Source organism: Paramisgurnus dabryanus, chromosome 10 (assembly GCF_030506205.2).
Source record: "Paramisgurnus dabryanus chromosome 10, PD_genome_1.1, whole genome shotgun sequence".
Lineage (NCBI taxonomy): Eukaryota > Metazoa > Chordata > Actinopteri > Cypriniformes > Cobitidae > Paramisgurnus > Paramisgurnus dabryanus.
The window spans coordinates 4132254-4148993 of NC_133346.1; the positions used below are offsets into that span (position 1 = coordinate 4132254).

The window sequence follows — 16740 nt, forward strand, 5'->3', positions numbered from 1 at the left end:
TCTCAAACACATATTTTGTAGGCGATTTAAACATAAACTGTGCAGCTTATATAAATGAATATATGTGTATTTAAGATGCTGTGACCGGGAAATATATTTTTTAAGTTTGTCTGTGGCCTTGGCAAGTACCCACAGTAATGAGGTGCGTCCAGTCAAATTATTTTTGTGGGTTGTTATGAGTCTAAGTGGTTGCTTACTGGCCAAGTCAAGAGGTGTCAAATCCAGAGTTTCTACAGTCATATAAAGGTTCCTTAAAGGGATAGCTCACCCTCATGTTGTTACAAACCTGTAGGAATTTCTTTGTTCTGATGAACACAAAGGAAGATATTTGAGGAATGTTCGATCATTAGCCCTATAGACTTACATAATATTATTTTTTCCTACTATGTAAGTTAAAAGGCTTCTGGTCAGTGACGGGCAGTGATTTCTTTTTCGAGTGCGCTCGATGCGAAGTTTGCACAACATGTGTGTAGCCCGTCATGTGTGTGGTTCCTTTTTTCAAAATATGTGTTCTGCGCTTTAAGAGATCCTATGTGCATCACGTGTCTTGTCAAAATAAGTGCCTGCTGCAGACCACTCTAAAGGGTTTATGATAAAAGAGACGCTCGCGTTTGCTAGATACTCGCATAATCTCATACGTAATCAGAGTTTAGCGTTAAGGGAGCGCCTTGCGTGTATTTTGTAAACGTGAGCATCTCTTTTATCAAACGGTTTTGACGCGTATACGGCACGCACTTATTTTGACAAGACACGTGATGCACACAGGATCTCTCAACGCGCAGAACACATATTTTGGAAAAAGGAACCACACACATGACACCCCAAACACTTATTTTGAATTAGCGCCCCTCGGATGAGCAGTCACAGTGCAAAAAATTATTTTCAAGAAAAAAAATTATTTGTATTTTTGTCTTGTTTTCAGTAAAAATATCTAAAAATTCTTAAATGAAGATGCTTTTTCTTGATGAGCAAAACGACCCAAGAAAATAAGTCTAGTTTTTAGACCAAAAATATCAACTTTAAGTGATTTTGTGCATAAAACAAGAAAAAAAAACCTGCCAATGGGGTAACCAAATTTTTCTTGAATTTAGTGTTTAAGAAAAATGTTCAAGATTTTTTTTTCTTACCCCATTGGCAGATGTTTTTTGCTTGTTTTATGCACAAAACCACTTAAATTTGATATTTTTGGTCTAAAAACTAAACTTATTTTCTTGGGTCGTTTTGCTCATCAAGAAAACGCATCTTAATTTAAGAATTTTTAGATATTTTTTACTAAAAACAAGACAAAAATACTAAGACATTTTTTTCTTAAAAATAATTTTTTGCAGTGCAAGAGCCGCCACTGCTTCTGGTTGATTTGGTTATGAACATTTCTCAAAATATCTTTCTTTGTGTTCATCAGAACAAAGAAATTCAGGTTTGTAACAACATGAGGGTGAGTAAATGTTGACAACATTTTCATTTTTGGGTGAACTACCCCTTTAAACTTTCTACGTCGTGCTGTATGGTCCCATAAAGTATCTTTAACATCCACACTGTCAAAAAATGCAGCATGATGTGCAAGTCTTGGTTTTCCAAGTCAATTCAACTTACCATTTTAAGTTTTGACCTGTGAGAAGTTGATATCACTTAGAAAAACAAGCTGAAATTGTTTATTTGTTAAGTTAAAGTAACATATATTGAGCATTTTTTTTTTTACAGTGCACTACAAGGTTCTCTGAGGAACCAAATCCGCTCTTCTAGGATGGCTGTGCAAAACCCATTTTTGTCCTTCCATCATTTAAATTTTTCATCCAATTCATAATTGTGAATAGTAACAGAGTAAAACTTATGTCCACAAAACAAATGGCGTGCATGGGGTTAATACTTACTAATATCAAACCCATACAACAACATACACAAATATGAAAAATTCACTCTTAAAATAAATGAAAAAGACTTTACTTGCATTGTAGTTTAACACAATTTACAGTTCAAATAGCCTTCTTTTACTCTTAATATTGTAAAAATGTATTCATATTTATTGTAAAAAATAGTTTAAATGTATAATTTTATTATTTAAGTTTAAAAAAGTCAGTGTTATCATGATTTGCAGAAGGTCAGAAATCTTCAAAGAGATCATCTGGATCAGGTACAGCCGGAGTCACGGCTGGTCTCTGTTGGACATTTGGAGTTCTGCTCGTTTCTGCTTTGGCCTCTTCTGTCGGCTTCTCTCTAAAATTACAAAGTGAACGAACAACCGTCAACCGAAGGTGAAAGGTTAAATACATAGCAGAGCCCATTATAAGTCATGACACTGAAGTAAATTCTTACTGCTGCTTGATTACAGTGACCCAGTCAAACATGATGCCGCCTGAGGCACGCTACCCCATAAAAGTCCAAATGTTGCACACTTCACCGTCATAAAGCACCCTTCACAATCAATTACATGTCATGAGGTTTTAGTATCACATATTTACTGATTTTGTTGGTTGCAGATGTGCATGATGAAGTTGTCACTGTTGACATGGACATAGAAAAAAATACAACTTTAAGTAGGTTCTAAGTCTTAGACCTGGTGACAATCTTTTTGCATTTATTATTTTTCTATTACAAATCAGCAATTCCATGCCAATGTCAATATTGACAAAAAAATAAAGTTTTTACCAAAAGTTTTGAACCATAAAACCAGCTGGCAGGTTTTGATCGCGCTCTGTGGTTTTTCCACGCTTGGCGCCGAGCAACAGGAGTTCAAAAATTGTTAATCTTTTGGTGAAACGCTCAGCTCGTTAATGTCACTTCTCACTCAGCTGTCCAATCACAGTGGAGGAGGGCAGGACAAATATTACAACAACCAACATGCGCATCGTTCAATGACTGATAAACAAAGCAGAAGTATTATAGTAATCAAAGCACTTAGCTGAAAAAACACTGGCAACAGTCGGCATCCGCCTGGCATTTTTAAATGGCGCGTTTAAAAGTTTTGGTTGTACACACAACTTTTCAACTAAAGATGGGAACTTTTTTGCGTTTTGGCAGTTAGTTTACACGACAACTGTGTTTTGGGGTTCTGAAAATTTAAACATTTGAAAAGGGTTCCCAAGTGCAAGTTTATGCCAAAAACGCAAATCAGTGAAAGCGATGATGTCAACTGTGCATATTGGAGCTCATGATCGATTTGGTCACAAACATTTCTCAAAATATCTTCCTTGTGTTCATCAGAACAAAGAAATGTATACAGGTTTGTAACAACATGAGAGTGAGTAAATAATGACAGAATTTACATTTTTGGGCCTTTGGTAAGTGGCATCGCCCTTCACTGGCTTGGGATGCATTATAAAGCATTTTAATAGTTTTTGCAAAATAAACGCAAAGGAAATTTTTTTACGTTTTCACTACAATCGTCGTCATGTAAATGTAGCCTTAGATATCAGTGTGATCTCTAAAAAAATTTAAAAATATATTTTCCATAGTTGGCAAGTGCAGCTTCCAAAATTGTCACTTCTAAAAGACAGAAATGTCACATCCATTACGCTGTTTCTTCCTTAAAAAGCGCACATGAAAATACAATACATAGGATTTGTTCTTTGAAGAACCGTCCCTTCTCCATTTGTCAGGTATTATTGCTCCTGGTCTGTGCATTTATTATGCAAGTATGTTGCCTCCCAAAAACTGTTCTTTTTTGTCATAGCACATGTATTTCCTTTATCTAAAACAGAAAACATATATAGTTAGATATGGGGCCCTATTTTAACGATGTGAAACGCAAAGCGCAAGACTTTGTGGGCGGATCTTGGGTGCTGTTGCTATTTTCCCGGCGAGAGAAATAACTCTTGCGCCAGGCGCAAATCAATAAGGGGTTGGTCTGAAGTAGGTTCATTATTCATAGGTGTGGTTTGGGCGTAACGTCAAATAAACCAATCAGAACGTCATCCAACATTCCCTTTAAACGCAAGGGCGCAAGTTATTATGACGGATTTACCAGGCACACGCCAGGAGCGGTTCACAGCCGAGGAGACAGACGTTCTTGTAAGAGCAGTCAAAGACAGAGAAGTTGTTTTGTATGGGGATGGGAGAAACCCGCCCAAATCAGCGTCGATCAAACAGGCGTAGGAGGCAATAACCACAATTGTCTCATCAGCTGGCATCCCCATCGTTGCGCCAAGCGCTACAATGATGTCAGGAGACGGGGGAATCCCAAGCTTGCCAGCATAAATCGGGCACGCCGTGTAACGGGAGGTGGATCTGCCTCCACACAGGACCTGACGCCAGCAGAGGACATCGCTGCGCCCACCCTCACCGCTGAAAGCCAAGAAACGCAAGCAAGGTCCAACCCCAAAGTACACTTACAAATTTAGTTCACATACATTAAGGTTTCTTATGAAAACATGACAAAGTCAATTGCGCTGGGTGCAAGATATGGCCCATAGAGTTATAGAGCATAGACTGATATTTTTATAATGTCTCTGGACTATAATCAGGGGTTTAGGAAAACATAAACAGATGTTTAGTGTATTGATAACAAATACATTCACTGAGAAACTATATTGCAACATTTGACTGAAAAATCACATCCTTAAGATGTCGTGCACACCAAAGTTTTTAAACCCGGCTGAAAACGGCAGGCAGACGGCAACTGCCAGATTTTTTTCAGCCGACTGACAGCTTTTTTCAGCTAAGTGCTTTGCTTGCTGTAATACTTCTGCTTTGTTCATCAGTTGTTGGTTGTTGTGAGGTTTATCCCACCCCTCCTTCAGCATGATTGGACGGCCGTGTGAGAACAAGCTGAGCTTTTCACCCAAAGTTGAATATATTTTTGCTCTGTGCTTAGCCCTTAGCGCGAAAAACCGCCAGCTGCTGGCTTTTTAGAAAAACGCGAGCTTCCATTGGAAACAACTGAAAACATTTGTGGCCGCCGGCGTAAAAGCTTTGGTGTGCACGCCCCCTAACACTGGAATTGCTTATATTATATTATCATCATAACAGCTCGACTGAGAAATGTAATCTGAGATAAGATTTAGGTTTGTGCAAAACCAGATTTTTCACGTTATCAAGCATGGTTTTGAGAATGCACATCTTTTAATTTTTTAAATAAAGATCAATTTGTCAATGTCTAAATATACACATAACATTTCTTGATATCAATTTATTTCCTAGATTTTAAATGTGGCCTCAGGTTTTCCAACCCCATGTAAATGTGATAAAGCAAGTTTATTTTAAAGTTATTAATGTAGAGTATAAAGTCGCAAATTTCAAATGTAAAGTTTTCATTTCTTAAAATATTGCGTTGAAATGAGCACGTCAAGCAATGCTTCCTCAGCAATAAAGTAAAAAAAAGGTTAAGCTGCAGTAATTCCCTCAGGATCTTGTCTAGAAGACCTACGGAGAGCGTTTTCAAAGCACTAGAAGAAATCAGGTCACAAGGAAAATAAATGAGATTTATGGCCCCGTAAGCCTGTTAATTTCAGGATGTGCTGAGGATCATGTAGCCTTTTAAGCAAGCTTGTCCGGTGGCGCACTAAAAAACACATGGACAATATGGCTGGTATTAAACATACATACACAGGACAGAAGGGTTAGTATGCTTGCCACACATCCAAGCAGCTCCTTGAGTAAAAAGTCTTAAAGTCCAACGGTTCACAATAAGTTCAAGGAAAACCCTTTAAGAAGTTTTTCTACAAAAAAATCTTGTATAGGGCCGGATCTACCGATCCAAACATTTTTAAATCTACTGTAAGCTTTTTATCTTTAAGGGAAACTAATGCTAAAACTACACCCCATTGTTAAACTATTACAGCATGAAGACTTCTGCTATCCAGTTGGTTCAACCATGCAGCTCCAATGGTTGTGTTGATTTCATGAGGAAATGCAACTCATATGGGAAAGTTTGACTAATGCACGTCTGGCTGGCGGTTGGCAGCTGAACTGAGAATGTCGTACACACACTCCAACACCTTTATTTCCCGACTGTTTTACAGGTCCTGGAATAATTAAAACTAAGAGTTTTGTCGACTGGATTCATGAAGGTGATGTTCGCTGCGTTGCCAGATGTGAGCTGGAAACAGCGTGTTTGGCCAAATCAGCGACCGTGACTGATGACCAGTGAAGCAGATGCAAACAAACACGACCGGGAGACACAGGAAACGATCGTGTGTCTGAAACTGTGGAAAACCACCAAACAATGACCAGTAAGTAAAAGCATTAGTATGCAGAGATCTACACACATCGATACATAATGCATACATATTTTTTTCAAAGATGTCTCGTTGCTGCTATGATGCTGCTACAATAAGGTGTTATGGGGGTTGCCAAGGTGTTATGATTAGATGCCTGAAGACATTTTAAGAATGTTGCTATGAGGTTGCTAGGGTGTTGTGAATGTTTTACAATGTTCACAAACCTTAGCAAGCACTGCTATACACCGATCAACTGGTTTTAATGATTACTGTTAGCTAATTTTAAGAAATAATCACTACCTATATGTTCCTTAAAGGGGACATAACATGAAAATCAGGCTTTTTCCACGTTTAAGTGCTATAATCGGTTCCCAGTGCTTCCATCAACCTAGAAAATGTGAAAAAGATCAACTCAGTAACATAATTTGGTAAACCATTCTCTGCAAGCATGTGAAAAAACAGGTCATTGAAATTTGGCTCCCCTTGTGATGTCAGAAGGGGATAATACAGCCCCCTTAACATGCACTATATCTTACCACAGCACTGCCATTTAGAGAGAAAGAGAGATTGACAGAAAAATTGAGTTTCAATTTCAACAAACCACAATTATGGAGATCAGTGTTTGCATTTCATCAGCTCATTTGCATTTTTAAGGACACACCCAAAAAACGGCACATTTTTGCTCACACCTACAAAGTGGCAATTTTAAAATGCTATAATAAATTATCTATATGATATTTTGAGCTAGAACTTTACATATGTACTCTCGGGACACCAAAAATGTACATCTTTAAAGTGTCTTGCAAAGTGTCCCCTTTAAAGATATGTTCCTGTAACTCAAATGGTAGAGATTTCTGTTAGCAGCGCAAATGCCCAAGTAGCAGTGCTTCACCTTCGGAGAATATAGTTCCCAGTATGTATACTGTTAAAAGATCGCTGTGTCTCATATCACCTTGTTATTTGTACACGGTGTGACTATACAAATCACAACACAGAAATAGGAAATGTTCGCGTTATTTTGTCACTTATTGGGAGCAGATTGCTAGCTAAAGCCATTCACTTCCAGCCTTTGTGCTAAGCTAAGCTAGCGGGGGCTGCGTCAGACAGAGTTACAGCACGCATGTTACATTTTGCGCAAATTTTTAATGGAAACGCAACTTCTGATAAAAATATAGCTAAACTGCATTACTTTGAATGCAAGTCACTTTGAATAAAAGCACTTGTCAAATGCATATACAGTATATACATATATGCATTGCAAAGATTAAAAAATTGTTAAAATGCATAATTTTATTTTTGCATTGTATCTTTTCCATTTTTAATCTTAGACAAAACAAAAAAATATGTAAGAATTAAAATGATTTTAATTGCTGTAATTGTTGTTCATGCAAACATAATTGATTGGGCTTCATAAAGCTTTGTTTATACTCGCGCGAGGTGTTTATAGATGATGCGCTTGCTGTTGCACTATTCACTGAAGTAACAGGGGGCGACTCAAGCAATCGGGTCCAAAACTCACACAAAGTAAAGGATAGAAGTCTTCGTTCAGTGGTACTTATAACATCATAGCTTCATATATAAATATGAGAACATGAATAAAACAACTATTTCTTAAATATGCCTTTATTTAACATAGTCATATCATTAATATAGTGCTGGGCAAAGATTAATCGTGATTAATCGCATACAAAATAAAAGTGATATATGTGTGTGTACTGTGTGTAATTATCATGTATATTTAACCACACACACATACATATATTTATTTCAATTTTTTTATTTATATATAATTTTTTTCAAAGGTATATACCATATAGAATATATAAAAATATAAATAAATAAATATACACGTGTAAATGTTTCTTACATACATACATGAATGTGTGTATATTTTTATATATACATAATAATTACACACAGCACTCACTCATATATTATGCAAAAAATTACTTTTACTTTGTATGCGATTAATCGTGATTAATCGCGATTAATCTTTACCAAGCAATACATTAATGTACCAATACAGAAATATCAAGGTTTGTATTTTATTTTCTCATCCTTTGGTTCATTCAATTCACATATAAGCCAATAATTCTGAATCATATGCAAAATAATTTGTGTTTTAAATGGCAAAGTTTCCATACTTTACTTTAAGAGTCTCAGATAGAGTAAATGCTTTGTTTTGCATAGACTGATCAAACAGATACGTCACAGGCTTGCCTGCTCGGACAGAATCGCCTCGAGAACGAACATTTTCGGAATGTGGAGCCGTGCGTGTGGTTACAAAATTTGCCGTGCACACAAAATGAAGTGTCGCACACCCAACATCATTTTTGCTACTCACACCGACGCACCCATATATAAACAAGGCTTAACGCATTACATGTAACTCTGTCTTTGAAATTCATATTGACGTTTTATAATCTAATATTGAGATCCATCAAAGTTAGATTTTTATATTGACTTAATCTTTCACTTGAGCTTACTCAGTCAATATTAAAGATTTACATACTCTTTACATTATGTAGGATGATTTTAGGTAGAAAACAATTAAATCACGTTTTAGGTTTAAAGTTTTACTAAAATATAAGACATTTTATTTACATGTCTGAAGCTGAGTAATATTTGTGAGCTTCAATAAGCCTCACCGTGAAGGGGAAATGGAGTTCATTAAAAGTTAACAGCGTTCACGTAAAGCATTCACACACTCTTAAAGATCCTTCTCCTGGAAACAAACTCTTCCTTATTACTAACAGGTTTGTATCCAGCGGTGTGCCTATAAAATACTGCAACGGTAATCGCGTAAGATGGCGTTTGAGCGGATCCTGCTGTGGACAAACCCTTTATTCTCCTGTTCTGGCACAATGTAGTGCGTCTCTATAAAATACTACAATAACAACAATCAGGAAAAATATAAATGCAACTGCAATACAGCCTGCGTCTGCCAAACTTTCACTTGGAGGAAAGCTGTAAAAAAGAACCAGGAGACAAAAGAGAATATGAAACAGAGTAATTAGAGGTCCTTTCTTCACTGTAAGCCAGTGGGGACGTTTTGTCTGTTTTATATTAAGGTCTAAGATAATCTAATCTGATCTCGCCAAGACTGATTTCAGCACATCGTGCATTAATAAAACACACCATTTCACGACACGATCTGGAACGCACCAAATTATTAATATTAGTACCTTAAAAGTACATACTGGTACTAAATGTAAACATATCTGTACCTAAATGGCACTGCGTTAGCAAAAGTTATAGGTTTGATTCCTACAGAGAATACAAAAATGATAAAAATTTCAAGTTTGCATGCACTGCAAGTCTGCCAAATGCATAGATGCAAAACGCATAAACGTGTAATATTTCACACATTATAAAAGTTCAGAACATAACCATGTTACAGACACGTGCATACCTTGACATCTGGGCCTTGTATTGTTAAACTCAAGTGTTTTTATATCAGTGTAAATCACATTCGGGTCTCACTCAGCACCAATTTCAGCATTCACACTCTTGTTTAAGAGACACGAAGTAAAAAAGGCGATGGACAGAACAGATGCTCACTGTGTGTGAAGCTGAAGATTAGCTTTACCTGCAACAGCACAGGACTCATATTTAAGAGGAAGTCTTTAAAAAAGTACTTCAAAAACAGACGACACGCTCAGTTGCTAATAAATCCATTTGTGTTCATGAGCTAGCACGCTACTGAGAGCTAAACTACAGATTTCTCCTAAAAAATCAAATCTTAATGAGAATTTAATGAGTCTTTATTTTCAGAGAAACAAGCGCTACCTAAAATGTATTTTGCATTACTGCACTGATTGATTTTCACTATTTATAAAAAAATGGTGGATGCTTTTATCTAAACTGACTTAGACAATTTTCATCTGTATATGAAGAGCTCAGATGCAAAAGCCCCTAAATGCCACCTCTGTCGAAATTACGTAATGATATCGACCGAATGCTCTTTGTGTTTGTCAAATACTTTCACTTCAAATTTGCTTAATCCCGGCCTCAGGCCTTTCAGAAATACCGGTTTGTTAGAATCCGTTAAATGCCACAGCGAGTCCTCTAAAGCTAGAATTATAGTTACATTTTTACACATAAGCGAGAGTCCGCGTTGTTTGCATGGCGCAAATTTTATAATCAGAATAGTATGCACAAAATTATTTTTGTTACAAAATTTAATGCATCACTTGGGCTACATACTACAATCTCATTTACGTGCATTCGCAACCTACACATACAGGATAATTTAGTATGTAGCCCAGGAGATTTAGGGCTGTAACGATTAATCGTGCAAATTCATTTTTATGAATTACGGTGAAATCCCGCCACATCCCAAAGCCAGGGGGCGATCTCGTGCAGAAACTCCCTTTGTGCCACAGAAGAAGTAGCATTACAAATGCTATTCCAGGAAATGTCTACAGGAATATTTATATCGCTGTTCTTCAAATTGCTTCAGGTATTTTCATGATGATAAAGAATATTTTGAATGATTTTGTTTAATGATGGTGTTGCTTTTTTAAATGCACGTTATAAACGACTCATAATGATTTTAGATTGATAAGGACTTCCTACTGACCAAATGCTATAGTACACGCACAAGCTGTGCATGAAACAAAGAATCGATTCAAAATTGATTCTAAATCGATTTCAGAGTCATTTTTATTGGGACACGCGATTCATCGTTGCGGCCCTAATTAAACGTATTGTGCAATACGTATGCACGAACATCTGTGTACATGTACGAGTCAAATAAACTATGCTTTGCATTCGACCGTGTGCTTACGTTCATGTACACGTAAAAAATATAGTGTAGATTTTAACGGCATCTAGTGGTGAGATTGTGAATTGCAACCAACAGCTTAGTCCACAGTGCACCCCGCCATTTCGAAACGCATAGTGAAGCTACAGTAGCCGCCGCAGGACAAACATGTCATCATCTGAGGCAACATAGTGACAAAACGCACTCTTTAGAGCAGTTTGTCCATTTAGGGCTACTGTAGAAACATGGCGCGCAAAATGGCGACTTCCATGTGAGGGGAAATGCTGTGGAAACACAGTTCATTTTGTTAGGTCTTTATACACCACTGATAATATAGTTATGTTTATTATATTGCATTTCTGTCGAGAGATCCTTCTAAAAATTACACAATGCACCTTTAAGTGCATAAGAATTAGACAAACGATAACACGCGTATGACTCATTTTTTTACACGGTTAAAAGATGTTTAGCAAACATATATATATATATATAAGGATACTGAGGGAATTTTTGAGCGTTTTACCTTAGGACAGTGAAGAGTGACTGAAGAAAGATAGGCTGGGATGGCGAAACACTCATGGATCACATATAAACTTGGATCTCTTAACAGTCGTTCTAGAATTTTTTTTTTTGTGATTGTTGCAGGCAAAAATTCTTGATATTGTGGCACGGTTTCTTAAAAAATGCAATGGAATATGCGAGATATTTATGCAATTTTATGCAATGAAATTGCGCGAACTTGCAAAAACTGCGCGCACTTGCAAAAACTGCGCGCACTTGCAAAACTGCGCGAACTTGCAAAAACTGCGCGCACTTGCAAAAACTGCGCGCACTTGCCAAAACTGCGCGAACATGCCAAAACTGCGCCAACTTGCCAAAACTGCGCCAACTTGCAAAAACTGTTTGCAGTTTTGCAGCTTTTAATTTATGTTCATGCTGCGTAATTACGTCACCTCCTTACATTCCCATGACAACAGAGGACATGGCTACGCATGTATAAAGTAAATGCAAAATTTTTTAACTTTCTGCTAAGATATATCTGACTTTTTGCTACGAAAATGCGGGATTATAAAAATCATGTGAGCAGAAATCTGCAATTTATGCGGCAAAATTGCAACGTATTTCAAAATGCAGCCTCCGCATAAATATGCGGACTTTGGCTGATTATGCATTGAATCATGAGATCGCGTATTCGCGTTTGTCTTAAGTAATTGGAACAGAATACAACCTAAATGTACCACAGTACCCCCCATTGTGTGCTTCAGTTTCCTTGTTTTAATATTTTGATTTTTTGACTTTTACCATTTGCAATGTTTCTGTTTTTGTGGCAAAAGACAGTCAAATACCATTGAAATACTACTGAATAACAATAAAATGACATTTGTGAAAATAAAGGCATTTTAATTACTGACTAATAATCTTTTTCATTGGATCATGATAACAACTGCTCATTTTTGCATCTGAATTCTTCATATGTGCCCCCTAGGAATCGCCCCTTTAAGAAAATAAACAATGTTAATGGTTATTTTGTGGTAAACATGGTTATACTACAGTAATCATGTCTTTTTGTTTTACTATAGTAAAACCATGATTAATTTTCCAAAGGGGAACCCATGACCTTTGCATTGGAAACACATTGTTCTTACAACTAAGCTATGGGAACACACATAAATATTCATATTTCAGACACACATGCTCCGAGTCAAAAATATTTGGTGTTGCTTCTTACAGCCGAATACAATTACTCATATATGATGTGCAGGTTCCACACAGTCTGTGTTACAAATATGAACGATACCTCAAACTCTGATGAAAGATGCCTGAATCTTTCCTACCATATACACAGTGAAATCAGATCAGCTGATTTGTCCGATTTCATTTTGCTCCCATGTTACTGATCTAAGCGACCGAAGCATCACGAATCAACAAGTCTTCGTAAAGTAAAACTACAATTGTCATCTGTTAAACTTATCTTTGTGTGAGATTGCGCTAAGATTGTAAACAGTGCATCTGAATTTACACACATGTAAATATCTGTGTAAACATGTGGCTTGATCAAGGGCTTCTCCTGTGCAGCGACCATATGGAAGTCATTTGGACGCAACCGAACTCTTCGGTGCTGTAGGGAGAGCTTTGATGATGAATAGAGAGTCATGAGGAAATCCGTAGGTAAGAGAAAGTCACGTTTGTTTGGTGAACGCTAAGCTGCACGGCAGCTTTAAAGCACCTCGGTGTAAGAACACGGACGCCCGTCTTGTACCCCACTATCTTTGCTTTCTGATTCATACTGTGGGAATTGTCGGCGGGTTGGGGAAAAGCTCTTATGTTTCTTTTAAAATGTTACTGATGGATGACGAGAAGCTCTGGATTTGGTTAGGAGCCCGAAAAAAAAGCCCAGAAATGAGGAGAGGGTGGTCAGACGTTATTGCGCTCCAGGGGGTTGTACATAAATGTCAGACTACAGCTATATGAGACCGGATTATTGTAGACTTTACCCTATAGAGAGCAACTGCTGGAGAACAGACCCAAACCATCATAGCCCATGTATTTCGCAATGTAATTTACATTTGGCTGTGAGATAAGATCGTTTCTTAACCATCTGATGCATAATGTACAGAATGTGAGTATTTCGCTTTGGGCAATATGAACCGATTTTATTCGAATTGAACAAACATATCAAACAGAAACATTAGCATCACGGCACAAACATGCATGGTCACGAATCGAACAAATAAATAAAAACAATGAAAATTGTCTTGATTGAACAACTTATATCTTTGTTAAAGCTTGTAACACGAAAAAGAATATTAGATAATTGTTAATATTGTTTTATCACAAAAATGCGTTTTATGAAAACTGGAAATGTTTAAGTAGTAAAAACGATGAAAAACTCTCAAATTAAATTTTGCATAAAGGCTTCATTTTCTTTAAGATATTGCATTGTGACATTGTTTAATTTATTTTATTTTATAGCAAATAAATGCTATTTATTAGGGCTGCATAATGATTAATCGCGACTAATCGCTTTCAAAATAAAAGTTCTTGTTTACATCAAGTTTTTGTGTGTATCGTGTATAATAATACACAGACATGCAAAAATAGATGTATATATTTAGCATTAATGTTTATATATAATATTAATCATATATAAATATAAAAATGTATATACACTAGGGCTGCATAACAACTAATCGCAACTAATCGTTTGCTGAATAAAAGTTTTTGTTTACATTATACTGTATATGTATGTGTAATATGTATAATAATAATTTATATATAACCACACATGCATGTTTATATTTAAGAAATATTTACATGTGTATATACATTTTTATATGTATATATAATTTATATTATACTGTATATAAATATACATTCTTTAAATTATACATGCATGTGTGTGCATTTATATATACTTAATTATTATACACAATACACACACACATATGATGTAAACAAAAACTTTTACTCTGCAAACGATTAGTTGTTATGCAGCCCTAATATACACATGTAAATATTTATTAAATATATACATGCATTTGTGTGTATTTATATATACATAATTATTATACACACACAATATATGATGTAAACAAAATCTTTTGTTCTGCAAACGATTAATTGCGATTAATCGTTATGCAGCCCTACAAATTATTGCATACAAATTTATGTTTGCGATAATGCTGATTCGAATACAAAATGTGTCCAGATAGGAAAGCATTTCATTACTGTAATACAAAAAAAATGCATTGTAGTAATGAAAATAAAGATAATACAACATCACAATCCAATCTCAATGATCCTAAAATAATTTTAAAAATATATCTATTTTTTAATTTTTGTCATCTGACTTTTGGGGAAATTATTTTGCAAGAAAATAACAAAACACAAGCTGACTGCTGGATTCATGCACACTAATTGTTTTATCACAAAAATGTGTGTCATGAAAACTTTTAGGAAATGTTAGGAAGTCGTAAAAGCAACAAAAAAATCTGAAATTAAATTTTGCATAAAGGCTTCGTATTCTTTAAGATTATTGCATTGTGACATTGTTTTAATAGTTTTTATTTTAAAGCAAATAAATGCTAATTATTAGGGCTGCATGATGATTAATCGTGACTAATCGTTTTCAGAATAAAAGCTCTTGTTTAGATCATATATGCGTGTGTGTATTGTGTAAAATAATTATGTATATATAAATACACAGACATGCATGCATAATTGTAAGAAAAAATAGATGTATATATTTAGTATAATTATAATTATTATACACAATATATGATGTAAACAAAAACTTTTATTCTGCAAACGATTAGTTGCGATTAATCGTTATGCAGCCCTACAATTTATTGCATGTAATCTGTCAAAAAAAATAAAAATAAATTCAGAACATACAAATTTATGTTTGCGATAATGCTGATTCGAATACAAAATGTGTCCAGACAGGAAGCATTTCATTACTATAATACAAAAAAAAAATGCATTGTAGTATTGAGGATAATACAACATCACAATCCAATCTCAATGATCCTAAAATAATTTGAAAAATATTTGTTTTACTTTTTGTCATCTGACTTTTGGGAAAGTCATGAGATTTTCCCAGAAAATAACAAAACACAAGCTGACTGCTGGATTCATGCACACGAACTGGGGCTGATTGTTGTCTGTTGTCATGTTGTACTGGTTCCATCTCTAGGCAGGTGTTGGGAGACTGTGGGAGTCTGTAAACCAGAGCTTAAATGAATCCATCTTTGTCCCTTTGCCTGCCTGACTGTCTCTCTCTCTCTCTCTTTCTCTCATCTGTCTTCATCTTGTCTTCTGTAATGGTTATTTAGGCCCCCAAATGTTGTATTGCGAATTCTGGTGCACCTCTGAATCTTCTATTATTGTTTCAACTTTCTTCTCTTTGACCTGGTACGGAGACACGTTAATGAAAGGCATACCACGGGAACCAAAGCCTCTTTTGTGTAAGTCAAGAGCGGAGAACACATGGATTAAAGGTGAACACATGATGTTCTGTAGCCGAATAAACAAATGACCTGTCTCCATTCTTTTCAGACTTTGCTTGAGAAATGTTTTAAAAATGGTCTTTATTGGAACAGATGTCATGGCACACAGTTGCCATCTGCATCCCAGGCGTCCAGCGTTTCATGCTTTGCGGCACTGATTCTCTGCTCTGTCCTGGGGCTCGTTTTTTGGCTGCGGTTGAGAAGCCGCTATTGGTGATGCTCATCCTCGGTCCGTAAATTGACAATGAAGGCTATTTGCTTTGAGATTACAGATGTTGGCGGTGCGACACAACGTGCACTGGTTTGGAAAGTGACTAACTCATTATTTACCTCATAAAACGTGAGAGGTCACTTTGATACACCTTACATACAAAAAGATTAACGTTTACTTTCCACACTATAACATTTTCATCTGAAGGTGAACTGTCTCTTTAAACCCGCTGGCCACGTAAAAGCGCAGAAAACAAGGCCAATAGTTAGCATCAAGAAGCGTTTGTGCTCTCTCCAAGGCACAAACTGAACTGTAATTAGTCGAGGCATCCAACGCCACGCGCCTGTTTCATTCCAGTAAGAGAACGAGATGATGATGGGAATTCTGGGAGAACTCCAGCTGGATTTCTCCAAGGATATAAAGTGGCATATGCAATATGATTCTCTGAAAAAGTCAGAGCCACTTTTCCACGGCACAGACGTCTATTACTGTTTGGAAATTTTTACAGCTGTGGGAGAGATCGGTTTGCGGAAAAGAAAAAAAGTCTAACGCAAACTATCGGTCAACACCTGACATGCGAGTACCCGCAGACCTAGTTTG

At 36.2% G+C, this 16740-nt stretch overlaps 1 protein-coding gene across 1 annotated transcript in view; it reads right to left on the reverse strand.

The window, feature by feature from the left end:
- Positions 1 to 1925: 1925 nt before the first annotated feature.
- The window catches only part of xrcc4 (X-ray repair complementing defective repair in Chinese hamster cells 4), a 51065-nt gene continuing 36250 nt past the window's right edge, over positions 1926 to 16740 (reverse strand). Inside the window, exon 8 of the mRNA XM_065262226.2 lies at positions 1926 to 2214. Coding sequence (XP_065118298.1) covers positions 2100 to 2214 — 115 coding nt within the window. The 3' untranslated portion in view covers positions 1926 to 2099. The remainder of the gene's footprint in view (positions 2215 to 16740) is intronic.